The sequence below is a fragment of the Pollachius pollachius genome, assembly GCF_949987615.1.
Source record: "Pollachius pollachius genome assembly, chromosome: 13".
NCBI lineage: Eukaryota > Metazoa > Chordata > Actinopteri > Gadiformes > Gadidae > Pollachius > Pollachius pollachius.
The window spans coordinates 15791225-15817158 of NC_136946.1; the positions used below are offsets into that span (position 1 = coordinate 15791225).

Here is a 25934-nt window from a genome sequence, read left to right on the forward strand (position 1 = left end):
AGGAAATGCGGAGAACCATGACATCATCTGCTCATTTGCTGCCTGTGTATTTCATCTCTAATGGACGCATTGTCCAGCTTAGGCCAGAGAACACTCATTGATTTTGTGCGCGTGCGTTTGAAGTGTTTCAAGGTACGTGAGTGATTAGGATGGCAGAGAATTGCCTCTGAAAGACATGTTGTGTTTGAAAAGCGGGAGCGAGGGAGTGTGATGCAGATGTACATCGCTAGAAGATGCTACATTTGTTTGTATCAAAACAGAAAGCTCTATCTCACAGTATTGAATTCCCCCGTGGTTAGAAAGATCAGTAGCAACACTTAATATGTCACCGTTTTTTGTAGCCTGAGCCGCATTGAGATGCACAAACAAAATGGACCTGAGAAATTGCGTCTGGGAAAAGTTGGGAGACTGTATAGAGATGTGATGTTTTTTTATTTATGTTCTTTATTTGATGTGTGTTTATACTAGCTCATGGTGATGATAATTATTGAGCTCTCCCTATGCTCCTTGTAGTTTTGATGAATTACGTGACCAACAAAAGTTTGAGAGATTATGAGTTTGAGAGATTATTCTACTGTAATATGGTCATTCAAATTGCCAAATTAAGTATTTCAAATAATATAGATAGATTGTCCCGTAGTCCATGATGATTCTTTGATAACCTCATCGCTCAGACTATGACTTATCTACAATATTGTCAATGTAAGCCTCCAAATGGAGAAAAAAAAATAATGTATTTTTGGTTTTGAATTTCATTGTTCACAAAGAGAAGACTGAAATCGCAAAAATATCATTACTTTGGAGAAGCTGGAATGGTGTAGACACACTCGCGCGTCTACAAATGTGCACACGCAAATCACAAACACACAAAAAATACACTCACACGTAAAACAATGATACAAAGGCATAACACACACAGGCAAAACACACACATGAAAATACATCAGTGCAAAGCACGAATATAAGACAATCATTTCAAGATATTAATAAAAAACTATAGCCATCGACTGTAAGTAGTCACATCCTTATGTGTGGAGAGTAATGGTCAAAGCCCAGGGAGGATACCACCAAATACTGTCAAGAAATATGGAGTGTGTGAGAGCAATGATCATCCCACAATCAAATACAACGCATTCAAATGTCATTCCATAAACCCACAACATCTGTCCTTGTAGCAATGTCTACAAGGTAACATTTGTCCTTTTACCAAATAGTCAAAGGGCATTTGCCAGCCCTGCCCATCTCTTATTTCCACCAAGGCCACAGAGGAGTGAATTCCATCCATGTGTCAATGGGGAGCTCACTAATGGTGGGGTTATTTTGGCTCAGCCTTAATGGTCTCCTTTTCTTTACCCTATTTAACCTTGTGGGGTTACAGAAAAGGCATCTTTGTGTTCGACTACCCATGAAAGAAGTTAGTTTTGACCAGAATAATACTGTTAGTTTTTGACCGTTCTGCTCTTTCTCTCTCGCTGTCCGTCACTCTCTCTGTCACTCTCTCTCTCTGTCTGTCTCTCTGTCTCTTTGCCTCTGTCTCTCTCTCTCAGTATGTATCTCTGTCTCTGTCTCTCTCTCCTTGCCTCGCCTTGGGCGGGAGGAGCAGTCTAGTCAAGCTGTCATTCAAAACCAAGGGGAATGTTTGTGTGCGTGAGAACAGAATTTCATGCACTAGCAGATTTTTGGAAATGAGCTGTGAGGTTGCTGCCAGCAAATTAGACCGAATCTACGACCAAGTCCTATTATTCTTATGGAGGGAACATGTAATGAAAGATTGGGGTTTGAATACTGCTGTCTTATTGTTTGTCTGATCATGTGGTTTGTCCCTTCTCTCCATCCAGCTTTCAAGCGCAATGAGGAGATGCGAGCTATAGAGGTGCTGCCCATCCTCAAAGAGAAGGTTGCCTTTCTGTCAGGTGAGTGCCGTCTGCTTATAAATTAATTACCTTTTTTAATGTTTCTCTTTTTCTTAGCCGTGTGTGTGTGTGTGTGTGTGTGTGTGTGTGTGTGTGTGTGTGTGACCCAGTCTAACTCGGCCAAGGACGAGGGGCAAAACACAATGAATAGTCCTGTCTGACAGGACGTCGTTGCCATGGAGATGACTTGCAGTCAGAGCCTGCATAGCTATGGCAGTACCTGCTACAGCAATATGCTTAAACATGTTTTTCTTCTGGAATGGTGGTGGGTAGTGGGGGGGGCGGTGACTGAAAAAATATGGTGTAAATTGATTGCTTAGATTATTAGGGATACAGGCCAAAACATGGAGGCCCACATCCAACCTGCACACGCTCATTCGAGGGGCTGCCTTCATTAGTTCGGTTCACAACTTGCATGGCACTAGGATGTCCCACTGCCGCTGTCCCAGTCAGCGGCCTAGTTAAACCTAGGGCAAACCGTTGTTTACCCTTGGAGCAACTGACAAGAATGTACATATGGCAGGACGAAGTGCTTACACACAATGTTTTTATTGTTCAATGGTAGTTTAGGCTGACATACGGCCGGGGTCAGCCAGAATGCAGGGTCCTCTCTGCTGTCTCGCTGGTTTAGTACAGATGCAGCAATAGATTGGACAGTGACCAGAATCTGCCTGTTTTCAGCTGATGGCCATACCAGTGGTCCAACAGTCTCCAATATGATTATATCTAGGTACATCACACGTTAGAAATCAAATCATTATTATTGATTATTCAAACTAGGGATGGGCATTCGATTAAATTGTCGATCTATAATTATTAATATGTTATATTCAAAATGCAATGACAATTGGCCGTTAATTCTCCCGCATTTACATGGACACTTCTGGTCCGATTAGAAGTGGAATAACAGCTCAATCGGAATAGAAAATGATCATATATACTCCTCAATCGGAATACACGAGAATGCGCGAGACATACGGGCGTACGCTTACCACTTTTGTAAATGCCATATATCCAGTACATTCGGATGCATGATAGGAATAAATCTATTCCAATTATATATCTAATCGGATCAGACGTGTCCATGTAAATCGGAATACAATTATCTGATCGCAATAGAAGTACATGCGGAATAGAAGATGTGGTGTAGTCTGCTATAATCAAAATGTATACACTTATTCCAATTGGTTTGGGATGGGTGCGGCTACTTTTTCACTTAGTGAGATGGCATCAGCAGTTGCAGTAGCTCGCAATTGGTCCGTCTGTACTTTTACGTACTTTGTACTTTTTTAAAGTGGACATTTTTGCCTGATTCACGTCTTTCTTATCACTCCGCAAGTAGTCCGGTAACTTATCCGGTCGTGTCCGGTTGCTAAGCAAGGTCAATGTCTTTGGCTGACTATTTCTCTGCTGAACAACACTACGAATGGTAATTGTTAAAAGACACACCGTGTGCAGATATTTCTTAGCATTAGTTTTATTGACGAAAATTTTATGCCATCGACAAATTTCTTAATGATCGATTACTCGATCATCGATTAATCATGCCCATCCCTAATTCAAACACTTTGGGCCCTTCAGTGCCGTATTTTATTTTTACAAAAAAGGCCTGTCCATTAACCTGGTGCACTTGTTCACTTGAATATTGTTTAAATCCTACAACAACAAAAATGGGCCTAGAATATTGGCATGGCTGCATGGTTGGTGTGAGAACATTTATTTAACCTGTCTTGTTTTCCCCTTCCAGGTGGCAGAGACAGGCGGGGAGGTCCCGTCTTAACATTTCCATCACGCAGCAACCACGACAGAATACGACAGGAAGACCTGCGCAAACTCATAGCCTACCTGGCCGGAATCCCTAGGTAGGCTGTGTGTGTGTGCGCGCGCGTGTCCGTGTGTATCTGTGTATGTGTGTGTGTGGTATTTGAAGGATGAGCGGATGTGAGCCGAACGGCCAAAGCTGAGATTTGTAAGCAGATGTGAGGGAGAGGGAGAGGGGGAGAGGGAGAGAGGGAGAGGCAGATGGTGTTGGAGGAAAAAAAATACCAGAACGCGACATCACCATCTATCTCTATACAGAAATCTCTGTATATCTCTCTATTCATCTTCAAATAAACTGGATTAAACGGGATTAGAGGAGTTGGCCATATAAACGTGTTGCACAGGAGAGAGGGCTAATGACAGCACACAAGACACAAGCGCTATTCCACAGAGAGAAAGGGGACTGGGGGAGAGAGAGAGAGAGAGCGAGATGGACAGAAAGGATTACAACCACCGGAGCGCGGAGGGAGTGCGCATGTGCGCGTTTAATTGTGGGTGTGGGTGTAGGGAGAGAGAGAGTGAGCGCAAGAGGGAGGGAGTCAGGAGTATGAAAGCAAAATAAAGTGTCGCAGTAGCGAAGGCATTGCAGTGGATGTTGTGACGGACCAGTAGCTGAGAGTAGCAGGGAGAACCTCACCTCTCAGGTACTCGCTCTCCTTCTCTCCTTTCTTCGACCATGCCGTGTGCCGTCTCGCTCGTTCTCCATCCTTTTCCATCGCTCGCTCCATCTGTTGACACCCGTCATGTCCGTCACGGAGGGATAATCTCTCCTTCTCTCATCCCGTCATCTCCCTCCATCCCTCGCACTCGTCTTGTATTTATAGATTTCTTTCCGACGATACCTTGTTTATCGTCTTTTGATTTCTCTGGTCTCTCCGTCTCCATCTCCGCCACTAACAACCCCTCCTTCCCCCCTCGGATTTATGCGGGTCATGTTTGTTTGTTTGTTGTCCTCTTATTTTCTGCTCTGCCTGTATTTGCATCCGAATATTTGTCGTTGTGGCTCTCGGTTGTAAACAAATGTAGCCTTCGGTTCGTTCCATCTCCAGCCATTCGGTTAAGGGTTAGAATTGCTCCATATGTCCATTCTATTTCGGGAATGAGCACCAAACAACAAACACAGGCTTCTCATCCAGTGTGTGTGTGTGTGGCGGGTGTGTGTGCGCGTGCGTGTGTGTGTGTGTGTTGGGAAAGGTGCTCTGATTGTTATTGAAAATGTCACGTTTCAGTCCATTTATTTAGTATTCTGCATTGGAAGGTAAATGCATGATGGATTGGTGAACCCATGACGGTGAATCTGATGAACTGCTCTCCACTCTATGATGATTGCAGAGAGTGTGGGTGCACACGTATCTCCAGTGTGTGGGTGCCTGCGTGGTCGGTGCTCGCCGCGTTCCACGCAGTATAGAAAGATGCGTCACATCATTTGTTTTGATCCCCCAGCCCCTATCCTTCCTGTTTTGAATGTTTGCGTTTAGTATTCCTCTGATCTGTTCTTTAGATCTTGCTCGCTGTCTGTCTCCATCCCTCTCTTATTCCCCCCCCCTCCCCCCCCCCCCCCCCCCCCCCCCATCTATCCATCTATCTCCATCACCACATTCCGATGAGCATCAATTAATTCAGACCAAGTTAGGAGCATGGAGCAAAAGCAAGCTCACAAAAAGAGCTAGTTCAGTCGGCAAGATTATAATGAACCCCCAAAGACAGCTGGTGGAGCCGGACCCCCAACACACCTGGGGAGAGCAACGCTTCTAGGTCAGGACTCCTTCCCCTAGCCCCCTTCAGGAGGGAGATATAGGGCACCCACTGCAAACGAGAAACATGGACACACTTTTAAATTTTTTAATCTTTCACCCTGTGAAACAAGTTGCTTTTTATTAGATATAAGTGACAGCTGCTGTCTTTAATATGTCTATTTAAGATATGTATTAATTGCTCATGTAAGCTCTTCATCCCATCCCTTTTATTACTACAGGTCCACTTTTTAATTTATCCTTTTTATCTCATTTATTCTAATCCATGGCAGAGGAAGTCTTTAAGTGGATGTATGTCTGTGAAGCTTTGTAGTTCCCAAGTGTCTGTATGTCTGTGAAGCCAAAGCTGAATTCAAAGCTAAAGAGGTCTAATCGTATCAAATGACTTGCCTGGTCTCCCTCCCTCTATTTGTGTGGGGCTGAATTACAATATGCCTTTGCTAGAGCCCTCTCTTTCCCCCTGTGCCCCCAGCGAGGATGTGGCCCGACATGGCTTCACGGTCATCGTGGACATGCGCGGCTCCAAGTGGGATAGCATCAAGCCTGTTCTGAAGATCCTGCAGGAGTCGTTCCCCTCCTGCATCCACGTGGCCCTCATCATCAAGCCTGACAACTTCTGGCAGAAGCACCGCACCAACTTCGGAAGCTCCAAGTTCGAGTTTGAGGTGAGTGTTGCTCTCTCTCCATCCCTCTACATGGTGTTTGAGCTGTCAAAGTTTTTTGGACCATGTCCGTTTTTTGTGTTCCCAGTAAAGGTTAATGCTGCTTATATGCTTAACATGGCCCCGGGTTTAATCTTCACGGATCGCATATTCTCGGTTGCAGTGAATGAAGCTGCTGTAAATGTTCTGAGAGATTATCATGCCCTGCCAGATCTATATGGGCATTTAGAAGATTATCATTTTCTATATGCAAAGATATCCTAAGAGCTCCTGGTAATCGTCCATATACTTCAAATGTCGTCATCTTAATGTAGTCATGATCACTTAAGAAATGTCAATAGAGGACTCTCCCTCTCAAATGCTCTATTTCCCTATCTCTGTGTCCTTCTTCCACACACATAATCCCCCACACACAACTCATTAGCCTCCCACCCACAGAGCTGTTGTATTGAATGGTTGATTGGATGTTACTTGCCAAAGGGCAGGATGTAATTAACCGGCACTTGCATCGGTCCATCATGGAAAAAACCCAAGCATCACCAAGTTGTGTGTGTTTGTGTCTAGGTGTGTTTATGTGCAGGGATTCTAACACCAATCTAAGCATTTTGCAGTTCAGGAATGTTCCTGAAATGCGAGTTGCAGTATAAAAAGAAAAGAAGACCACTAGAAACTACAGACAGCCTTGACCAAATGTTATGTCAGAGAGAGAAAGAGGTCAATTATGTATGTTGCAAGGGATCAGATAAATGGAAATATCTTCCATCAGGCTATCCTGCGTGTGTTCAGAGGTTTCGCATACAGCAGGGCAAACATATCCGCCGTTCCATTGTTTCCCACTGAGCCCAGGGGAACAAATCAATTGGCTAGAACAACTGTGGCCTGTCGTACCGGCTCGGTTCTTCATCGTAACGCTGAAAAGGTCCTTCAGCCAAGGACATCCATCACACTCAGCACTGTTTACACTCATCCATCCCTTATGTCCCTTTACCCTTCTCTCGCTCTCTCTCTCGCTCTCTCCCTCGTTCTCTCGCGCTGTTCCTCGCCATCATTTCTCATGTTATTCAATATATGTCAGAGCTTGGCCATTTTTTTGTCGGAATTTATTAATTTGCATTTATTACCTTTCCTTCACTTTGCTAAATGGTTGAACCTCAAAACTGAGATTTATGGGAGTTCTGGGAAGGAGAGGGCATGTTACGACCCACTGAAACTTTGTGATACATTTATAGCAGTCTTGTTATGCATCAGCTTTATAATGAGCGATGTTTATGAAAAGCGCCACACATCCTGGAATTGCACTGAGAAGCTTAGCCCTCACTCGGACGCAGACACAACAACATATCGCTGCTCAGACGGAGCTCCACACATCCACACGGCGTACTGTTATGCTATAGTGTAGCCGTTATCTCTTGCGGGAGCCTCATCAAAATCAACGCCTGGCAGAACAAACTCCACTCATCCACACACACCATGGGGTTGTACTTTCATGCCCGGGATGCCTAACCCTCTCTCGCACGCCACATACAGCTGCTACCCAGACTACGGAACCCAAACAGTTAAAAAATAGGCCATTTTCTTTTGCGTTAACTATGCGTAGACAACGGGTAGTTGAGGTGTTAAAAATTAACTGTTAATCTGGCTTTCCGTACCAGACTGTGAGCCACACGTCCGCACACACCTCGCCTCCGTTGTCGCTTGGTGGTGACGTCGGAGAGTACAGTGGACCATAAATTGAGTTTTTTTGTTTGTTTAGAGACAACAAAAAGAGATTTTTGATTTTGATTATTTACACGTATGTTATGATGCATGAGACACGCGAGCACACACACACACACACACCGTTAACATCAACGCAGTCCATGAACCCCAAGTTTACCCCCATCAGAAGGTAGAGCATCATCGCTCAAACCAATGTTCAGAGTCTAACGGGACAGGCCCATGATGGGCTCAATCGGACAAAACCAGCATGGCCTCTCCAACATGATTAACTGTCCCTCCCCCTCCGTGTCAGACCACCATGGTGTCGTTAGAGGGCCTGTCCAAGGTGGTGGACCCCTCCCAGCTGACGGCGGACTTCGACGGCAGCCTGGACTACAACCATGAGGAGTGGATAGAGGTAAGAGCATCTCTCCACGGAGACGGACCATGAATAAATAAGGTCACACCACGCCAAAATGTGACTCACTAAAGCGTCTACTCCCCGCACTGCACATCGATTGAACAAGTTTGATTGCCCTGTGTTTATGTGAAAATCCGTTCAAGGTTTCATATTACTGTGATTTTTCTTTCACAGCTTTCTGACTTGACTTAACTCCTCGCTTTAGTTAAATTTCTACTGTCACTCGGTTCAGACGGGGATTTTGTGAATGCGAGGGTGTTGGACTCCCAGCCAGAAGGCTCTGGGTACCACCCCGATCTCTTTTTCGAAAGGGTATTGCGGTTTTCAAGTAAATGACATACTGCATCCTTTTGCAAGGAATACACATTGCACCGGCAGTATACTGGGCTGGTGTTGAGCCCTTCCTGGTGCATGTGTAGGTATCGTTGACAGTCTGTCTTCTGGCATGGTCCATACCCCATCCCTTTGTCAGCGTATGGGGTCACTCCGGGGCTGGGGGGGGGGGGGGGGGGGGTGAAACCTTTCCAGCAGGGACCCAACCAGGAACTGTGTTTGTGTTTTGCGCCCCAGGTGCGCGTGGCCTTCGAGGAGTTCTCGGGTCATGCGGGCCAGATGCTGTCGCGCCTGGAGGAGATGCAGGAGACGGTGGCCCGCAAGGACTTCCCCCAGGACCTGGAGGGGGCCCGCCGGATGATAGAGGAGCACGCCGCCCTCAAGAAGAAGGTGATCAAGGCCCCCATCGAGGAGCTGGACACGGAGGGACAGAGGTACGAGAGGACCGCCACACGCCTCTTATCAATGTCGTTCAACACTGCCATGACCTCATTCACACACGCATAATGGCTGTCTGAACCTACCATCTCCCTGATTAGTACTATCAGTATCATTAAGTCTTCTACAAGAGATTTTCAACGACATCCAAAATATCTGTGTTATTGTATGACTACAGAGCATTGTCAGGCATGTTCTCAGGAATGCCAACAGTGACACCCCAGCCATTGGGTACCGAACCCAGAATCAGTGGGACATCCACTATCCTGCCCCTAAATAAACATAACGTAACAAGTTACATCCCCCCCCCTCCAGGCTGCTACAGCGCATCCACAGCACCGAGGCTTTCTCCAACCGTAACGGCGGCGGCGGCGGCGGCGGCGGCGGCGGTACCGGTAACGTGGACATGGGCCTGGTGCCGCGGGTCAACCAGCTGCTGGACAAGCTGCACACCACGCGGCAGCAGCTGCACCAGGCCTGGCACGTCCGCAAGCTGCAGCTGGACCAGTGCTTCCAGCTGCGCCTCTTCGAGCAGGACGCCGAGAAGGTGGGACAGGGGGGATGGGGCAGGGGGTCGGGGTGCGACAGGGGGGATGGGGCAGGGGGTCGGGGTGCGACAGGGGGCCGGTATAGGGGCTGTGGGTCTGGTGTAGGGGGCCGGGGTTCGGAGGTTGTGGTGGTGGCAGGGGGCAGGCAGTCAGGGTGTTATTGGATAGGGGGTTGTGGGTGGCAATATGTGCTTCAAGTATATCTGTTGTGATATTTGTGTGTGTGTATAACTGAAGAGGTGAGAAACACTTATGAATCTTCGTGAAAACAGTCTTGTTTTTATGCAGCAATTTTTTTTTACGATTGTCCCGCCCTGTGGGTACAAGGGTGCATAGCGCTTAGCTTAGCAATTATTGAAATTGAAAATTATTAATTCAGCTATTGAAGCCAGCTATCCATAAGGGATGGATTGAATGGATTGGATTATTGATTGAAGATGTGTGATCATTGATTTATATCGACTTGCTTTATTAAACTTAATTAAGAATTGGCTTTATAAGTTGCAATTTGCAGAAAGTTTCATTTATATGCAAATCTTCTTAAGAAATTACTGAAACAAAAAATATATAATGGCATGAGCATATGTATAACATGTTTATTTATTACAAAACATAATTTGTTTAAAATGTCTGCGGTGTAAATTCCAATCAGGTTGAGTGTCCGATTGGAATTAATATTCCGAGCTATTAAATCCTTGTAGCTGAGCACAGCACTATGGTGGCATATAGCAATGGAGGGGTAAAGGAGATGGTGAGCTGCAGTCTCCGACAGACTGCAGTAGTACCAGCTTGTTGCTATGGACACCATGGCCACAAGCAGGAGAGAGTGGTGGAGTATTGTTGTTCTTAGAATACGCCTGTCTTCTCCAATCCAGCCCTCGAACGTTGCAATCACTTGATCTTCGTACACCTTTTCAATAGGGAGGCCACTGAAAATGCACCATCATCAATTATATTAATCGAGGCATGTTGTTTCGTTAGTTTCTATGTTTTCTAAAAAGCAATTTTTCAACTCGTTATAATAAATGCGTTACTTCAGAATCACAGTCGATTTGGGCTCCTGTCGTTGGTCGGCTCCTGTCAACACTAACAGATATAAAAAAAGTGTTGCTGCAGAAGCAGAGTCCGCTAGCAAATAGGTTGCCTGTCAAGCTTTCCCCAGACTGAAGGCCTCAAAAGTATGGGAGTACTTTAAATTAGCAGGCAGACAGGCGGCTGTTTTTTCGCTGTCCAAAATGTCTGGCATTTCACAACAGCACCACTGACACACGCAGACACATGAACAGAAGCACCCCGGTTCTACTCTGGAAGATGGCACCCCCAGTAAGAGACGGCATCCAGCATGCCTGTGCTGAGCTGAGCTGCGGTCTTTTGTTTTGAAGACACTGTCTCTGTGATTGGCACCTTAATAAGCGTAGTCCATTCATGTCTTTAAACAAATTACAAACAGCCTTATTATAGAGCCAGTGAATCCAAACGTTTTGGATTTTATAAAGGGTGAAACCCTATGTTTTCTCCACTTTCTGCTTCCCTGTGTGTGGATGGTGACGCTCCGGCTGAGCACCGTTTCCTTAAGATTTATTTTTGCATTTTTACGTTTTTTTTTCATGAAGATACAGGGAGATTTAGAAAGAAAGGTATGGGAGAGAGAGAAGGGAGGACATGCAGCAAAGGACCACGGGCAGGAAGCGAACCCGGCTCGCTGCCGTAAGCACTGAGCCTTAACGATGCGCCTGGCCCAGCGGCCTCCGGGGCGCCCAGCGGCCTCCGGGGCGCCCGCAGCGCTTTACCTAACAGCCCTGTCCCGGTGAAGGTGAGGCTTCCAGCAGACACACAGGAGACTTTAGTATGACGGCTGGGTCCGTGGTCTGTGGGAGCACGCTCTTCTGCTGGTTTGTCAACGTGGCCTCATCGCCATGGTGTGGTTGACTGGCAATAATGTTGTTTTTTGTGTGTGTGTGTGTGTGTGTGCGTGTGCGTGTGTCAGATGTTTGACTGGATCTTGCACAACAAAGGTCTGTTCCTGGCCGGCTACACGGAGATCGGCAACAGCCACCCCCACGCGGCGGAGCTGCAGACCCAGCATAACCACTTTGCAATGAACTGCATGGTAAGACGAGCACGCACGCACACGCACCAGCACACACACTGCAGCAGGTGAACCGCCGCCCACATAAGTCATCAGGTGTTGCGCTCTGAATGCTGTAATCACGTACTAGCGTGTGTGTGTGTGTGTGTGTGTGTGTGTGTGTGTGTGCTAGCATCGTTGGCAGGTGTTAGATAATGTTATTGTTTATCCAAAGCCGGGCCTTACCTTATGTAACCAATATGCAACTGTGGGAGATTCTCTGTAGTGAACCGACCGAGCGCTCACACAGACACACACTAAATGACTCCCCCATTAAATGTGAAAAATGCTGTTTCGTTTTCTCCATATATACACTAATATGTCTTCCTTCATGTTTCTTTTGTTTACTCAAACCTCATTATTTTCTTGTGTTTAGTTTCCACGGCGTGTTTCAAGCCTCTGTCTGTCTCTCTGTCTCTGTCAGTCTGTCTGTCAAAAGTCTTTATTGCCATGGAAAATAAACATTTGCATATACAGTTTAAAATGAACCAAATAAATAAACAAAGTAGTACTACAAACAAGGTCGCAAATTAGGCTGAAATATTAATTCCAAGTACATTAGGAAAATAATGAGTAACGCTGTCTACTGTGCCATGCGCTCAGTTATTCAGCTCCGAAGGCGTAGTAGTTATTATTTTCTTTTGACTGTCATATCACCCCAGTTTGCTCATTGTCTAGCACGACTGGTACACATTCTCCATCTGTGTCCCAGAAATACATTTAAGCTGTCAAAGCTTTGCATGTGCGTCTGTAGGAATTAAGTTGGATCGAAATAACTAAGTTTTATATAATAGTATTTTGGAGGTATTGATTGATAAATTCTCAATTTCTTGAATAAATAAAAAACAAGGTGATTTGATGAAGAAGTCATACATAAGGATATGATTTTTTATTTTTATTAAATCAGATTAATTTATGATTCCTTCATGACTGCAAGAATTGTAAATGTGTTGCTATGTCTTCTAAGTTCTTAAGTTCCTATTCTGATTATCATTTCTACAATAATAGAAGCCTCAGAAAAGGCACTTCAACGTCACTTTAAGTCAACTTCACAAAAACTTTCAAACAAAATAAATAAGACTGGCAAAAGCATATGATGTGATGCCTGTTTTACCTGTTTATCTCTCTAAAGGATGGTCTTATTTTAGAAACAGCGACAAATCTGCAAAGATAACTTTGATCATTGAAGATCATCAAAGACATATGGTACAGGGGGGGAGACGAGAGTATATCGAGATCCAGAGGAAAGCTTTCACATTTTCAGATCACGAATAGGCTGATAAATGGATTGTTTTGGGTGAAAAAACAGTATACTTTTTTAGCTCCTCCCATTCTCTTCAGGGTAAAATGCAGTTAAAAGACCTTGCGCCGCTAATAGGAATATTTCTACTGCATAAGCCTCCTTCAAGGTGTTCATTTCTGACCCGGTCGCTGAACAACCTTTTAATCGCCCATACCACCCACCGATTATCGGACCACGAGAAATGCAAGTTTTGCACATCTCTAGTAAGAGAAGATATTTGACCTTCTGAAGAGAACATGAACTCCTTCTGCTGTGAGTGTCATCTCATCTAACGTGTCTCCCTGCGCTGGCAGAACGTGTACGTGAACATCAACCGCATCATGTCGGTGGGGAACCGGCTGCTGGAGTCGGGCCACTACGCCTCCCAGCAGATCAAGCAGATCTCGGCCCAGCTGGAGCAGGAGTGGAAGGCCTTCGCCGCGGCGCTGGACGAGCGCAGCACGCTGCTGGAGATGTCGGCCAGCTTCCACCAGAAATGCGACCAGGTGCGTGGTGGTGGATTCACTCACGCATTGTCACTGAGAAGCTTGAATGGTGTGAATCCTTGATAAGGTGTTGGCACGGATACTCATCCTGTATCGTTTTAATTTGTAGATTTTTTTTACTTAACTACAGTTATACATTTCTATGTTTTACATTCGGTCATGATAACTCGGAATGCAGAAGAAATCATGTCTGCAGGAAACTTTGAGATGGGGATAAATTATAAAAAATAAAAAAAAAATGCAAGGAGCCTCGATAGGTATCCACGGCGACTCCAGCGACCACCCTTTTTCCAGCGATATCCGTGGTCATGTCACTCAGGCGATGAGATGTCTCCCCAAGTGATTTTGGGTGAATCCGAGTCATGGCTTGAACGGGGAGGCTTTTTATGTGTGATTTGTCCCGCCCTGTGGGTACAAGGGTGCATAGCGCTTAGCTGAGCAATAATTGAAATTGAAAATTATTAATTCAGCTATTGAAACCAGCTATCCATAAGGGATGGATTGAATGGATTGGATTATTGATTGAAGATGTGTGATCATTGATTTATATCGATTTTCGGCTTCCCTCTACTCTTTTTATGTATTCAAATTCCAACTTAGGGTTTGAGCCAGGCACATCCATAGAGCATAGAGCACACATAGACAAACCTTATAGGTCAAAGGTGCGCAAATGTCAATATGCTAAAAACACAACAACAGTTTTGTGTACGAGAATAAACTCATAAAGTACATTTTGAAAGAAGCAAATATCATTTCTATGTAAAATTGTTGATTTGTCACAGCTTCAGTATTTCTTTATCCCGTTCTCTAGATTCATACTTAATTACACTTACTCTTTCTAGGACGAAATTACACATTTGGCATCATTATTTCTACAGGCCAAAACAAGCTTGGTTATTAGCATATATTAGCATAACCATATTCAGATAAATAGTGATGCATTTGTTACTTGTTGTTATTCCAGTCTGCTTATTGTCCCCTGCTGTTGGGCACTGTCGTTTGCACAAGTGCAGGGTCCTGCTGCTGAAATGATGACTTCAAAATAGGCATAGGAATAAATCACACACACACACACTCATTCTGATGTTACCATTACCCTAGTGGGTAATGGTAAAATACTGGGATAAGAAACGCTTGATCAAATGGACTTAAGACCGGGCTCACCTCATCGATTTACGTCTGACGAAAAAAGCAGCGTCCACCGAATCCACTTGCTGTCTGAATGTCTTTCAACACACTCAATTTTAAACCAGCTGGAAAACGAGTTTGATCGGAGTGTGCCTCGGGTTCGACGCAAGATCACAGATTTGAAAAAATGGTTTCAATTGTGGTGATGTTGTTAATGTCACCCTATGTGCCTCTCGTCCCCAGTACATGGGGAACGTGGAGTCGTGGTGCAAGGCGTGCGGGGAGGTGGACCTGCCGTCGGAGCTGCAGGACCTGGAGGATGCCATCCACCACCACCAGGGCCTGTACGAGCACATCACCGCCACCTACTCAGAGGTAGGCTCCAGCCGTCCCAGGGGGTTATAGCAGAGCACAAGGCACAAAGCACGGGCCGGACTCCAGGAGCGGCAAGGGGTCGAGTACTGCCTTCCTTTGTGTTTCGCTGTGCAGCTTTCAGAAGGGAAAGGTTAATAAGTAATGCTGCAGTGGCCAGTCCACACAGTCCTTTACAGACACTTTTATTTAACGCTGGCCGAGTTTGCGTTATCCAGTTACATGCATACAGATCCCTGCCTCAAGCAACATGATGGGCCAAATTTGAAGCCAAAGAAAGTGAACTGCCCCATTAACCCAGATTTCAGCTCATCTGCCCTCAGACTCTAGATGATAATCTAAAAACTGATCTGTGAGACCACCTGCCCCCCTCACCACCCAACACTAAATGATGAGGCGGACATTACTGCTGTGTAGATTACACTTACACTGGTGCTCTGGGATTAAAACATTTCCCCAGGATCGAGGTTCTCAAAGTGTAGCCAGCTGTGGGAGGGTATTACTTCATTGCATAAGAATTACTATTCATGTCATCATTACATCATACATTAGAATCTCCTGTGAACAAAAAAAAAAAAGGAATAGTCGTCATTATACAAAAGTCGGAGAAGCTGTGAAACATGAAGGGTTTGACGTCCCCCCCCCCCCCCCCCCCCCTCCCAGGTGAGCCAGGACGGGAAGGCTCTGCTGGACAAGCTGCAACGCCCCCTGACCCCCGGCAGTGCCGACTCCCTGACGGCGTCGGCCAACTACTCCAAGGCGGTGCACCGCGTGCTGGACATCATCCACCAGGTGCTGCACCACCAGCGGCAGCTGGAGAACATCTGGCAGCACCGCAAGGTGCGGCTGCACCAGCGGCTGCAGCTCTGCGTGTTCCAGCAGGACGTCCAGCAGGTGACGCACACACGCACACGTCCTCGTTTTCGTCACAAGGACCAATGCAGACGCAGGGCAGCCTTTCGCTCACCGGCCTTTCGCTCACCGTAGCCAGTTGACAGGTGCCTCTTGTACTGCAGAGACCAGAAAAGAATATTGCATTAGGGTTCTGGGTAAAAGTCGGTCAAAGTTTTGATTAAAGTCTGGTCTCTTCGCTGTCATCACAACTGTCACCACAAAGCAACAAAAAAACAACACGTTGTTTTCAAAGATGGCATTGATGTGCCCGCTAGAGATCATATATACTGTGTATGTGGTGAACGAGACTGTTTTACTTACTGGCTACTTATGGCTACTCAAGTAAGAGACAATCTTTATTGTATTTGAACTCGAAATGAATGCTGATAATGTGAAAAGGCTCATGTCTTTAACAAAATTGTAGGGCAACATCATGGATAAATAGGTGTTTTCTGCCGTCTAAGTGTGTGTGTGTTTGACTCAGGTGCTGGACTGGATTGAGAACCATGGCGAGGCCTTCCTCAGTAAGCACACGGGCGTGGGGAAGTCGCTCCACCGGGCGCGGGCGCTGCAGAAACGCCACGAGGACTTTGAGGAGGTGGCCCAGGTAGACCGACGCTCCACCTCCCCTACCCTTCCTTACTCCCTCCTCCACCCTTCCTTACTCCCTCCTCCACCCTTCCTTACTCCCCCCTCCACCCTTCCTTACTCCCCCCTCCACCCTTCCTTACTCCCCCCTCCGCCCTTCCTTACTCCCCCCTCCACCCTTCCTTACTCCCTCCTCCCCCCTTCCTTACTCCCTCCTCCACCCTTCCTTACTCCACCCTTCCTTATTCCCTCCTCCACCCTTCCTTTCTCCCCCTCTCCACCCTTCCTTTCTCCCCCTCTCCAGCCTGCCAGTTTCTGGCAACTGCTCTGTGTGACATTGTGTATCTCCTTTCTCACTGGCCTGTCTGTCTGTTTGTCCGTCTGTCTGTCTACCACTCGCCCTCTCGCTCCCTCTCTCTCTCTCTCTCTCTCTCTCTCTCTCTCTCTCTCTCTCTACCTCGCTCTTGCTCGCTCTCTCTCTCTCTCTCTCTCTCTACCTCTACCTCTACCTCTCTCTCTCTCTACCCCTCTCTCTCTCTGTCTCTCTCTCTCTACCTATCTCTCTCTCTCTCTCTCTCTCTCTCTCTCTCTCTCTCTCTCTACCTCTCTCTCTACCCCTCTCTCTCGCTCTCTCTCTACCCCTCTCTCTGTATCTCTGTCTCTGTCTCTCTGTCTCTCTCTCTCCACCTCCACCCCGGTAGAACACCTACACCAATGCAGACAAGCTGCTGGAGGCGGCGGAGCAGCTGGCCCAGACGGGGGAGTGTGACCCGGAGGAGATCTACCAGGCCGCCCACCAGCTGGAGGACCGCATCCAGGACTTTGTGCGGCGCGTGGAGCAGCGCAAGGTGCTGCTGGACATGTCGGTGGCCTTCCACACGCACGTCAAGGAGGTGAGCCGGCACCAACCAGAAACCCACAGCCATGTACCACCAACAGGCAAAATGCACCATTTAGAACGGTTCAAGCTTCGGATTACCGTTTCCAAAGGTAGCTGTGTAGTCGGTTAAAAAATGGACATACATGCTGTGACATTGTGCCTTCATAGTGCGTATCTTTCCTGGATTTGAGGGAAGACAGCGTTTTGGAACATAACGGTGAACATGTCAAATTGAGGGAAAACAATGGCTACTTAGTTTCAGAACTTTTATTCAACAGAACAATTGTTTTGAAACGGCAGCTTAACCTGTTACGCTCTGTGGCTATTTAAAGCCTTTGTGAGCCAGCATTCTAAAATACAATTATCCCTATTACTAGGACTTTTATTACTACTATTGAAGTCAGCGTGAAAGAATTTGGAAATGATTATCATATAGAAGGCTATCTGTGGTACCATGTAGCGAGTGTGAGGAATACAAGAAACCGAATCTCAGTTTAGAGCTAAAAAGCTGAGGCTGCAACTTGATTAACTCATTACCTTATAATGTCCAAACACAAAACACAGAATGATCCTTGGACTATTTGGGCCCTGGATTTTATTGGTAAACGGGCAGCAGCAGCATAAACCACAGCATTGTTTTCATTACCTTTGTCATTTTCTTTATTAGCTCATGCTATAAATGGGTTAGAGTCTCTTGACGGTTCAGGGTTTTGACAGCACAGTGCTCAGTGATATCAGTCCAAGCCTCACCCCCCCCCCCCGTGTCCCCCAGCTGTGGACGTGGCTGGAGGAGCTGCAGAAGGAGCTGCTGGACGACGTGTACGCCGAGTCGGTGGAGGCGGTCCAGGACCTCATCAAGAGGTTCGGCCAGCAGCAGCAGACCACCCTGCAGGTCACCGTCAACGTCATCAAGGAGGGGGAGGACCTCATCCAGCAGCTCAGGTGACACTCTACAGCCCCGACTCACTCCTCTGATTACACCCCTGACTCACTCCTCTGATTACACCCCTGTCTCACACCTCTAAAGCACGTCCCTGACTCACTCCTCTAAAGCACACCCCTGACTCACTCCTCTAAAGCACACCCCTGACTCACTCCTCTAAAGCACACCCCTGACCCACTCCTCTAAAGCACACCCCTGACTCACTCCTCTAAAGCACACCCCTGACTCACTCCTCTAAAGCACACCCCTGACCCACTCCTCTAAAGCACACCCCTGACTCACTCCTCTGATAACACCCCTGACCCACTCCTCCAAAGCACACCCCTGACTCACTCCTCTGATGTACACCCCTGTCTCACTCCTCTGATGTACACCCCTGTCTCACTCCTCTGATGTACACCCCTGACTCACTCCTCTGATGTACACCCCTGACTTCACCTCTAAAGCCCAACCCTGTCTCACTCCTCTGATGTACACCCCTGACTCACTCCTCTGATGTACACCCCTGTCTCACTCCTCTGATGTACACCCCTGTCTCACTCCTCTGATGTACACCCCTGTCTCACTCCTCTGATGTACACCCCTGTCTCACTCCTCTAAAGCAGTGCCCTCATTTACATTTGATGGGTTTCATAATGATGCTCAACGCAGGGCTGTTGTCACCGTGAAGAGAATAATTTCCATAAGACCACAGCTGGTTCTGGATTATCCCACTTACACCATTGATGTATATTTTTGGGCACTTCTGTCTAAAAATAAAATAGCTTGCACTATTTTTGGTGTTCCCGGAAACACAATTTGTCCAACCAGAGAAATATAAGCTCAGTGGGTTGATATCACAATAATAAATCACTTCAAACTAACAAGAAAGACGTGAAGAGAGGAGGAGGGACAGGGGAAGAGAGAGAGACGTGTGGATGCACAGTGGACCGAGGGCTGAGTAGGTGGATCTGCAGTAGAGGAGAGGAAAATGAGGTGATATGTGTGCGAGTGAGAAAGAGGTGAGAAGAGGACCACTCTGACCCACAGCAACTGTTATTTAGATTACCTCCCTCACTCTTTAGCCATCTCTCTCTCTCCTACCCTCTCTCTGTCCCTCTCTCCATAGTGTATTGGCTCCACAGTGAACACTTACGTAAGGCTTCTTTCATAAGAGCATGTCTAATTGTGTGTCTGTATCCCTGGGAGGCATCAGCAACTTGGCAAACTCGACGCCCTCTGTGCGCGCGTGTAGTTGTGTCTCTGTAACTGTTTGCACATCTGACTGTCAGTGTGTGTGTGGATTGGCTTACCCTCTCACATATTAATTGCGCACACACATATTGGACATATAATGGTCACATGGTCACATGGCCGGTCACATGGCCGTATCCAACCAGAGCAGATCAGTATCACCATGGCCTAGGGTATTTTCTTTGTGTTGCTACAATCGAGGGAGTGTGTATCTTAACGTGTTGGGCAAATTCAGCACAGACAAACGTGTGGGTCCCCAGGTGTAGGGGACATTAGAACACACTCAGACACAACGTGTGGGCCCCCAGGTGTAGGGGACATTAGAACACACACAGACACAACGTGTGGGCCCCCAGGTGTAGGGGACATTAGAACACACACAGACACAACGTGTGGGTCCCCAGGTGTAGGGGACATTAGAACACACACACAGACACAACGTGTGGGTCCCCAGGTCCAGGGGACATTAGAACACACACACAGACACAACGTGTGGGTCCCCAGGTCCAGGGGACATTAGAACACACACACAGACACAACGTGTGGGTCCCCAGGTGCAGAGGACATTAAAACACACACAGCGTGTGTGTCCCTCGTACCCATGACATCCACCATCTCCCCGGGGTGTCGCACTGGGTCAGCGCTGTCATACTGAGTCCCCCGCCCTCCCCCTCCCCGACTCAGGGACTCGGCCATCTCCAGCAACAAGACGCCCCACAACAGCTCCATGGCGCACATCGAGAGCGTGCTGCAGCAGCTGGACGAGGCCCAGGCCCAGATGGAGGAGCTCTTCCAGGAGAGGAAGATCAAGCTGGAGCTCTTCCTCCAGCTGCGCATCTTTGAGAGGGACGCCATCGACGTGAGTCCACCCGGGAACCTGTCTGTCTGTCTGTCTGTCTGTCTGTCTGTCTGTCTGTCTGTCTGTCTGTCTGTCTGTCTGTCTGTCTGTCTGTCTAAACTTGCTGAACTCACAACAATGTTTTTCAGCCACATTGCATGCTGGAAGATGCTGTTATGCTGTAACCTTCTTGTCTACTCCAGTGTTCCACTGTATTTCTGAAAGAACACCCAGCGTCTCCGCTCATTTCAAAGCCATAATTGTAGCAAACGTCGTGTGAATGTGAAGTCTTGCAAGGATGTGGTCATGTGACGCAAGTGAGGGCAAATCATATTCTGTTCATTCTCTAGAACACAGTGTAGTTATACTCGCTGTTTGAGGACTTTTGAACACTTCACTGCAATACTGACTCAAAGCAGATGTTTCACTGTTGCTAAATACTATTTAGTTAATACTCAGATGTTGGGCATCTTACTCATGGGAGCTCTCAAGTGACACAGGGGATCAAACCCAGAACCTTTCGGCTGAGAGTGAAAACACCTCTGCCACTACTCCCTCTTGCCCCTCCTACATATCTAGGTCTAGGTGTACTTAATGAAGTCCTTATACAAGAAAAAACAAACATAATTCCTGCTTCAATACCGTCATCATTTCACCTATGATAATTTACCATGTTGCACTCTTTGATCGATTTTAGATGATTAAATCCACGTCACAGATATTTAACAAACATTTCTAACAGTCATTTCTATGTACCTGTTTTAATTGTTGAGGAAGACGAGCATATCACTGCCTTCAGTGACTGCAGCTCGTCACTGTATTGACATGCACGTCGTCCCCCCCCGCCTCCCCAGATAATCTCTGACCTGGAGGCGTGGAACGAGGAGCTGACGAGCCAGATGAGTGAGTTTGACACGGAGGACCTGAGCCTGGCGGAGCAGCAGCTCCAGCACCACGCCGACAAGGCGCTGACCGTCAACAACCTCACCTTCGACGTCATCCACCAGGGCCAGGAGCTGCTGCAGTACGTCAACGAGGTGCAGGCGTCCGGTGAGCACACACACACACACACACACACACACACACGCACACACACACACACACGCACGCACGCACGCACGCACACACACACACACACACACACACGCGCACACGCACACGCACACGCACACACACACGCGCGTGCGAGCGCAAACACACCCAACAGTGCAGTTTAGTTGTTTAGTCATACTATTTATTAATTCAGCAGACACCTTTATCCAAAGCCACTTGATATATTTTAGGGTCATTCATCATCAATTGATTACGAATCTCCAGAATCATCTGAAATGCCTGCAGGTAAGGGTTAGGCACATAAAGGATTTGAATCCAAACTGCCTCACCGTAACAAGTCGACGACCGAACCTGTGACGGCGCTGCCATCACGACGTGGTTCAGTGTGGCACCGTAGGGCAGGCTAACATGGTGACCAACAGCGTTTCTCTCACACCGAGGAAACGCCGGGATAAGTGCGATGTTCACGTTGGCGTGTCACAAGGGGCCCTTCACTGGGCCTGGGCCGGCCTTGAGGGCTGCCACCTCCCTTCCCCCCCCCCGCCACCCTCCCCCTAACCTCTCCCCCTCCCCCCGCCGCGGCGGCCCAGGCGTGGAGCTGCTGTGCGACCGGGACGTGGACATGGCCACGCGCGTGCAGCACCTGCTGGAGTTCCTCCACGAGAAGCAGCAGGAGGTGGACCTGGCGGCGGAACAGCGCCGCCGCCACCTGGAGCAGTGCGTCCAGCTGAGGCACCTGCAGGCCGAGGTCAAGCAGGTGAGCAGGGTGGTCCGTCTGGGCGCCCCGGGCCACGGCGTGCACCCGGAGCTCTGGCACCAGCGCCACGGTTGTACAGTACATTTCGCGCAAAGATACCGTGGGCTTTACAGAGTAAATGACAGACTGAGAAAGAAGGTGCTTTGGAGAACCAGACCTCCTGACCCCACCTTTAAGGTTGTCACCCTTATTATCAACATTTTGCAGCTAATCATGGTGTTTACAGTCAATGTATGGTAACTAAGAGAGGGTTTCAGAGGAAATGGGTAAATTGCCTTCAATCAGAACACACGTTCTTCTTCACCATCTTCACTCATTGTTTGGCTTGTTGTCACTCAATTAGATTCGCCCTGACCTTTCAATAGAGGGGTCAAGTGTCAAATATCTACCTGTTTATGTTTCATCAAGTTTATATTGTCAAATTTGCATTGGATTTAGAGATTTGGTCTAGACCTACCTCTATTAAAACCTACCTATCTTTACTCTCCTTCACTTTAATATGAGCCGATAGTATCTGATATTGCACTAGCACATATGAAATCTTCCACTAATGCTGTGCTCTAGCTTTTTTCACTCTAACCAAGTAGTATCAACATAATTATTTCACTTGCACAACACTCTCACTGGTGTTATCTTTGTTTTGCCACCGATATAACATATTATAGCCTTTTCAGTTGTGGAGATGTATCTAAGAGGTTCACAGACTTAATACATTGACTCAGGCCTTTTAGTTGTAATCCCATAACCAGTATACTACAGTAAGTAGATTAGTAAGTATATGGATCTCTTTTTTGTTGTGAAAAAGCATGTCATGTGCTATTTTAATCATGGGATCAATATACCTTATTGCGATTATCATGATATCGCAATGTATCAAGTTCAAGATGAGTTCAAGACAGAATCATTGTTTAATAGTTAATTATAATAGCTAATAATTATCATGATATATTAATTATATCACAGAGATACTGCTGAAAGATTATAAACACCAATGTTGAATCATGGCTGTGCCCTAAAGTACACAGGCTTGCTTTTCTGTGCTCTGAACACCTGCCCTTTAAGTGTTGGGAACACTTGGTAGCACATTTCTGTCACATTTCTTTGGCTATTTCCCAATAAGCAGTTACTTAATAGCTGTTCATTTATTTAACGATTTAATATGTAACATTTGCACATTAGAAAGTCTGAAAACGCCTTGACCTTGGTTACATATTTTGTTGAGTTGTGCACGTACAGTATCTAATCGTTTAAACCAAGAAAAATCAGTAGTTGGTGATATTTTGACATCTAGCTTACTACAATGTGCTACTTGGACAAGTGCCTCACACCAGACACAAGCCAATGCAGTGTTTCCCACTCATTTAGTCTTTACTTGGGTGTCTGAGACAAGGACACCATCCTCTATTGATGGGGTGTCCATATATTTACAATGAAGAATTGCTCACTCTCACAAACACACTGACAATGGACTCTCTGTCTCTGTCTCTGTCTCTGTCTCCCCCCCCCCCCCCACAAGGTTCTGGGTTGGATCCGGAACGGGGAGTCCATGCTGAACGCTGGTCTGATCACCGCCAGCTCCCTGCAGGAGGCAGAGCAGCTCCAGAGAGAGCATGAGCAGTTCCAACATGCTATTGAGGTACGTTGTGTGTGTGTGTGTGTGTTTGTTTGTTTGTGTCTTTTATGCAATGCATCTTACAAATATACCACAGGCTTTTAGGCCCTTGTGTCATTGTAATCCCCAACCCCATCAGTATTAGTGACATTGAACTACACACAGGACATATAGTGTAGCGCCGACCCCAAGGTGTGCGTTGCTCTTTAAAGTGCCCCTCTCCCCGTGCCCCCGCGCACAGAAGACGCACCAGAGCGCCTTGCAGGTGCAGCAGAAGGCGGAGGCGCTGCTTCAGGCCAACCACTACGACATGGACCTGATCCGGGACTGCGCCGAGAGCGTGGCCTCCCACTGGCAGCAGCTCATGCTGAAGATGGAGGACCGCCTCAAGCTGGTCAACGCCTCGGTGGCCTTCTACAAGACCTCCGAGCAGGTACCGCCCCGCGCCGCTGTGGATCACTCTGCCTGTGACTGACATGTCGTCTGAGGCCGCAGCAGAGGCGTGAGGTTATTCACAGTCACAAGCCTCCAGGTGGAGTCTGAGGTCATCGGAGGACGAGGCTCAAGTCAAGTCGCGAGACACTGCGGGTGCGGCTTAAGTTCAAGTCGCAGGTCACTGTGTGTGCGGCTTAAGTTCAAGTCGCAGGTCACTGTGTGTGCGGCTTAAGTTCAAGTTGCAGGTCACTGTGTGTGCGGTTTAAGTTCAAGTCGCAGGTCACTGTGTGTGCGGCTTAAGTTCAAGTTGCAGGTCACTGTGTGTGCGGCTTAAGTTCAAGTCGCAGGTCACTATGTGTGACTTCAGTTCAAGTCGCAAACTCAAGTCCCCCTATATGGTGTGTGTGGTGATGTGGACTTTGGTAGGACCGTTGAAAAAGCATTGGAGGTTTTACTTTGGGCTCAGCAAAATGTACCCTGGGAAAGTGAGTCCCCAGAGGACGCCTTGTAAGATGCTGTAACAGCAGCTGTGTGTGGCCAGGTGTGCAGCGTGCTGGAGAGCCTGGAGCAGGAGTACAAGAGGGAGGAGGACTGGTGCGGGGGGGCGGACAAACTGGGGCCCAACTGTGAGTCAGAGCACGTGACCCCCATGATCAGCAAGCACCTGGAGCAGAAGGAGGCCTTCCTCAAGGTAGGCACCCGGAAACATACCCTGAGACACAAGCTTGTACCAGACATACACCTGCATCATATGCATCACAATATAAACACCCTGCTTTCCACACACACACACACACACACACACACACACACACACACACACACACACACACACACACACACACACACACACACACACACACACACACACACACACGAGCCAGCCAGCAAGCCATTGACTGTGCGTGTTTTGTGTGTCAGGCGTGCACGCTGGCCAGGCGCAACGCAGACGTCTTCCTGAAGTACATGCACAGGAACAGCGTCAACATGCCGGGGATGCTGAGCCACGTGAAGGCACCAGAGCAGCAGGTCAAGAGTGAGTATCAGGACCCCTCTCTCCAAGATGGCGGCACCCTCACTGTTGGAGCTGAACAGTTCTGCAACCAGCATGTTAACAGAGAGCACTTAGTCATGGCTTGATGGCGGGGCTTCCATGTAACGTTAACGTGTACACTTGAGGGCAGTATAGTGTTTCCAGCCACAATTATCGGACAAAAGGGCCATTTATGGACTCTGTGACGTAGATCTTCGCATGCTTGCAGGACGCAGAAGTTTGATTTGGCCTTTAGTTTATAGATGACTCTTTAGCATTGCAATACAGCAATTTATTTCATTTTACTTAATCTTACACCGGCTATGATCAGTTCATAAATAAGGGATTATATTTTCTGATCATATGGATTTTCTTCTTTTGCACATATGTTATGTTATAGTAAACCTTTTTTATCTCCACGTGTACATTGCTAGCGTATTGTAACAAGATAGTATTACTCTATTATTAGATTAGGTATTGTGCAAGTATGAACTAGTAGACTCTTTGAGTTGAGCCTGTTTGTGTTGCGTCCGCCCGGGCAGACATCTTGAACGAGCTGCTGCAGAGAGAGAACCGCGTGCTGCACTTCTGGACCATGAGGAAACGACGGCTGGACCAGTGCCAGCAGTACGTGCTGTTTGAGCGCAGCGCCAAGCAGGTACGA

The 25934-nt window shown here is 47.3% G+C and overlaps 1 protein-coding gene across 6 annotated transcripts in view; it reads left to right on the plus strand.

Moving 5' to 3' along the window:
* The window catches only part of trioa (trio Rho guanine nucleotide exchange factor a), a 77826-nt gene that overhangs the window by 20499 nt on the left and 31393 nt on the right, over positions 1 to 25934 (plus strand). For all 6 annotated transcript variants that reach the window (XM_079750076.1, XM_079750077.1, XM_079750078.1 and 3 more), the window contains exons 3-23: positions 1839 to 1913; positions 3661 to 3775; positions 5961 to 6153; positions 8162 to 8266; positions 8840 to 9036; positions 9356 to 9587; positions 11576 to 11698; positions 13313 to 13504; positions 14876 to 15007; positions 15668 to 15898; positions 16383 to 16505; positions 17188 to 17379; positions 18139 to 18308; positions 20227 to 20401; positions 21235 to 21430; positions 22024 to 22190; positions 23707 to 23826; positions 24044 to 24235; positions 24779 to 24928; positions 25159 to 25273; positions 25813 to 25928. In XM_079750076.1, the coding sequence (XP_079606202.1) occupies positions 1839 to 1913; positions 3661 to 3775; positions 5961 to 6153; positions 8162 to 8266; positions 8840 to 9036; positions 9356 to 9587; positions 11576 to 11698; positions 13313 to 13504; positions 14876 to 15007; positions 15668 to 15898; positions 16383 to 16505; positions 17188 to 17379; positions 18139 to 18308; positions 20227 to 20401; positions 21235 to 21430; positions 22024 to 22190; positions 23707 to 23826; positions 24044 to 24235; positions 24779 to 24928; positions 25159 to 25273; positions 25813 to 25928 (3311 nt within the window). The remainder of the gene's footprint in view (positions 1 to 1838; positions 1914 to 3660; positions 3776 to 5960; positions 6154 to 8161; positions 8267 to 8839; positions 9037 to 9355; positions 9588 to 11575; positions 11699 to 13312; positions 13505 to 14875; positions 15008 to 15667; positions 15899 to 16382; positions 16506 to 17187; positions 17380 to 18138; positions 18309 to 20226; positions 20402 to 21234; positions 21431 to 22023; positions 22191 to 23706; positions 23827 to 24043; positions 24236 to 24778; positions 24929 to 25158; positions 25274 to 25812; positions 25929 to 25934) is intronic.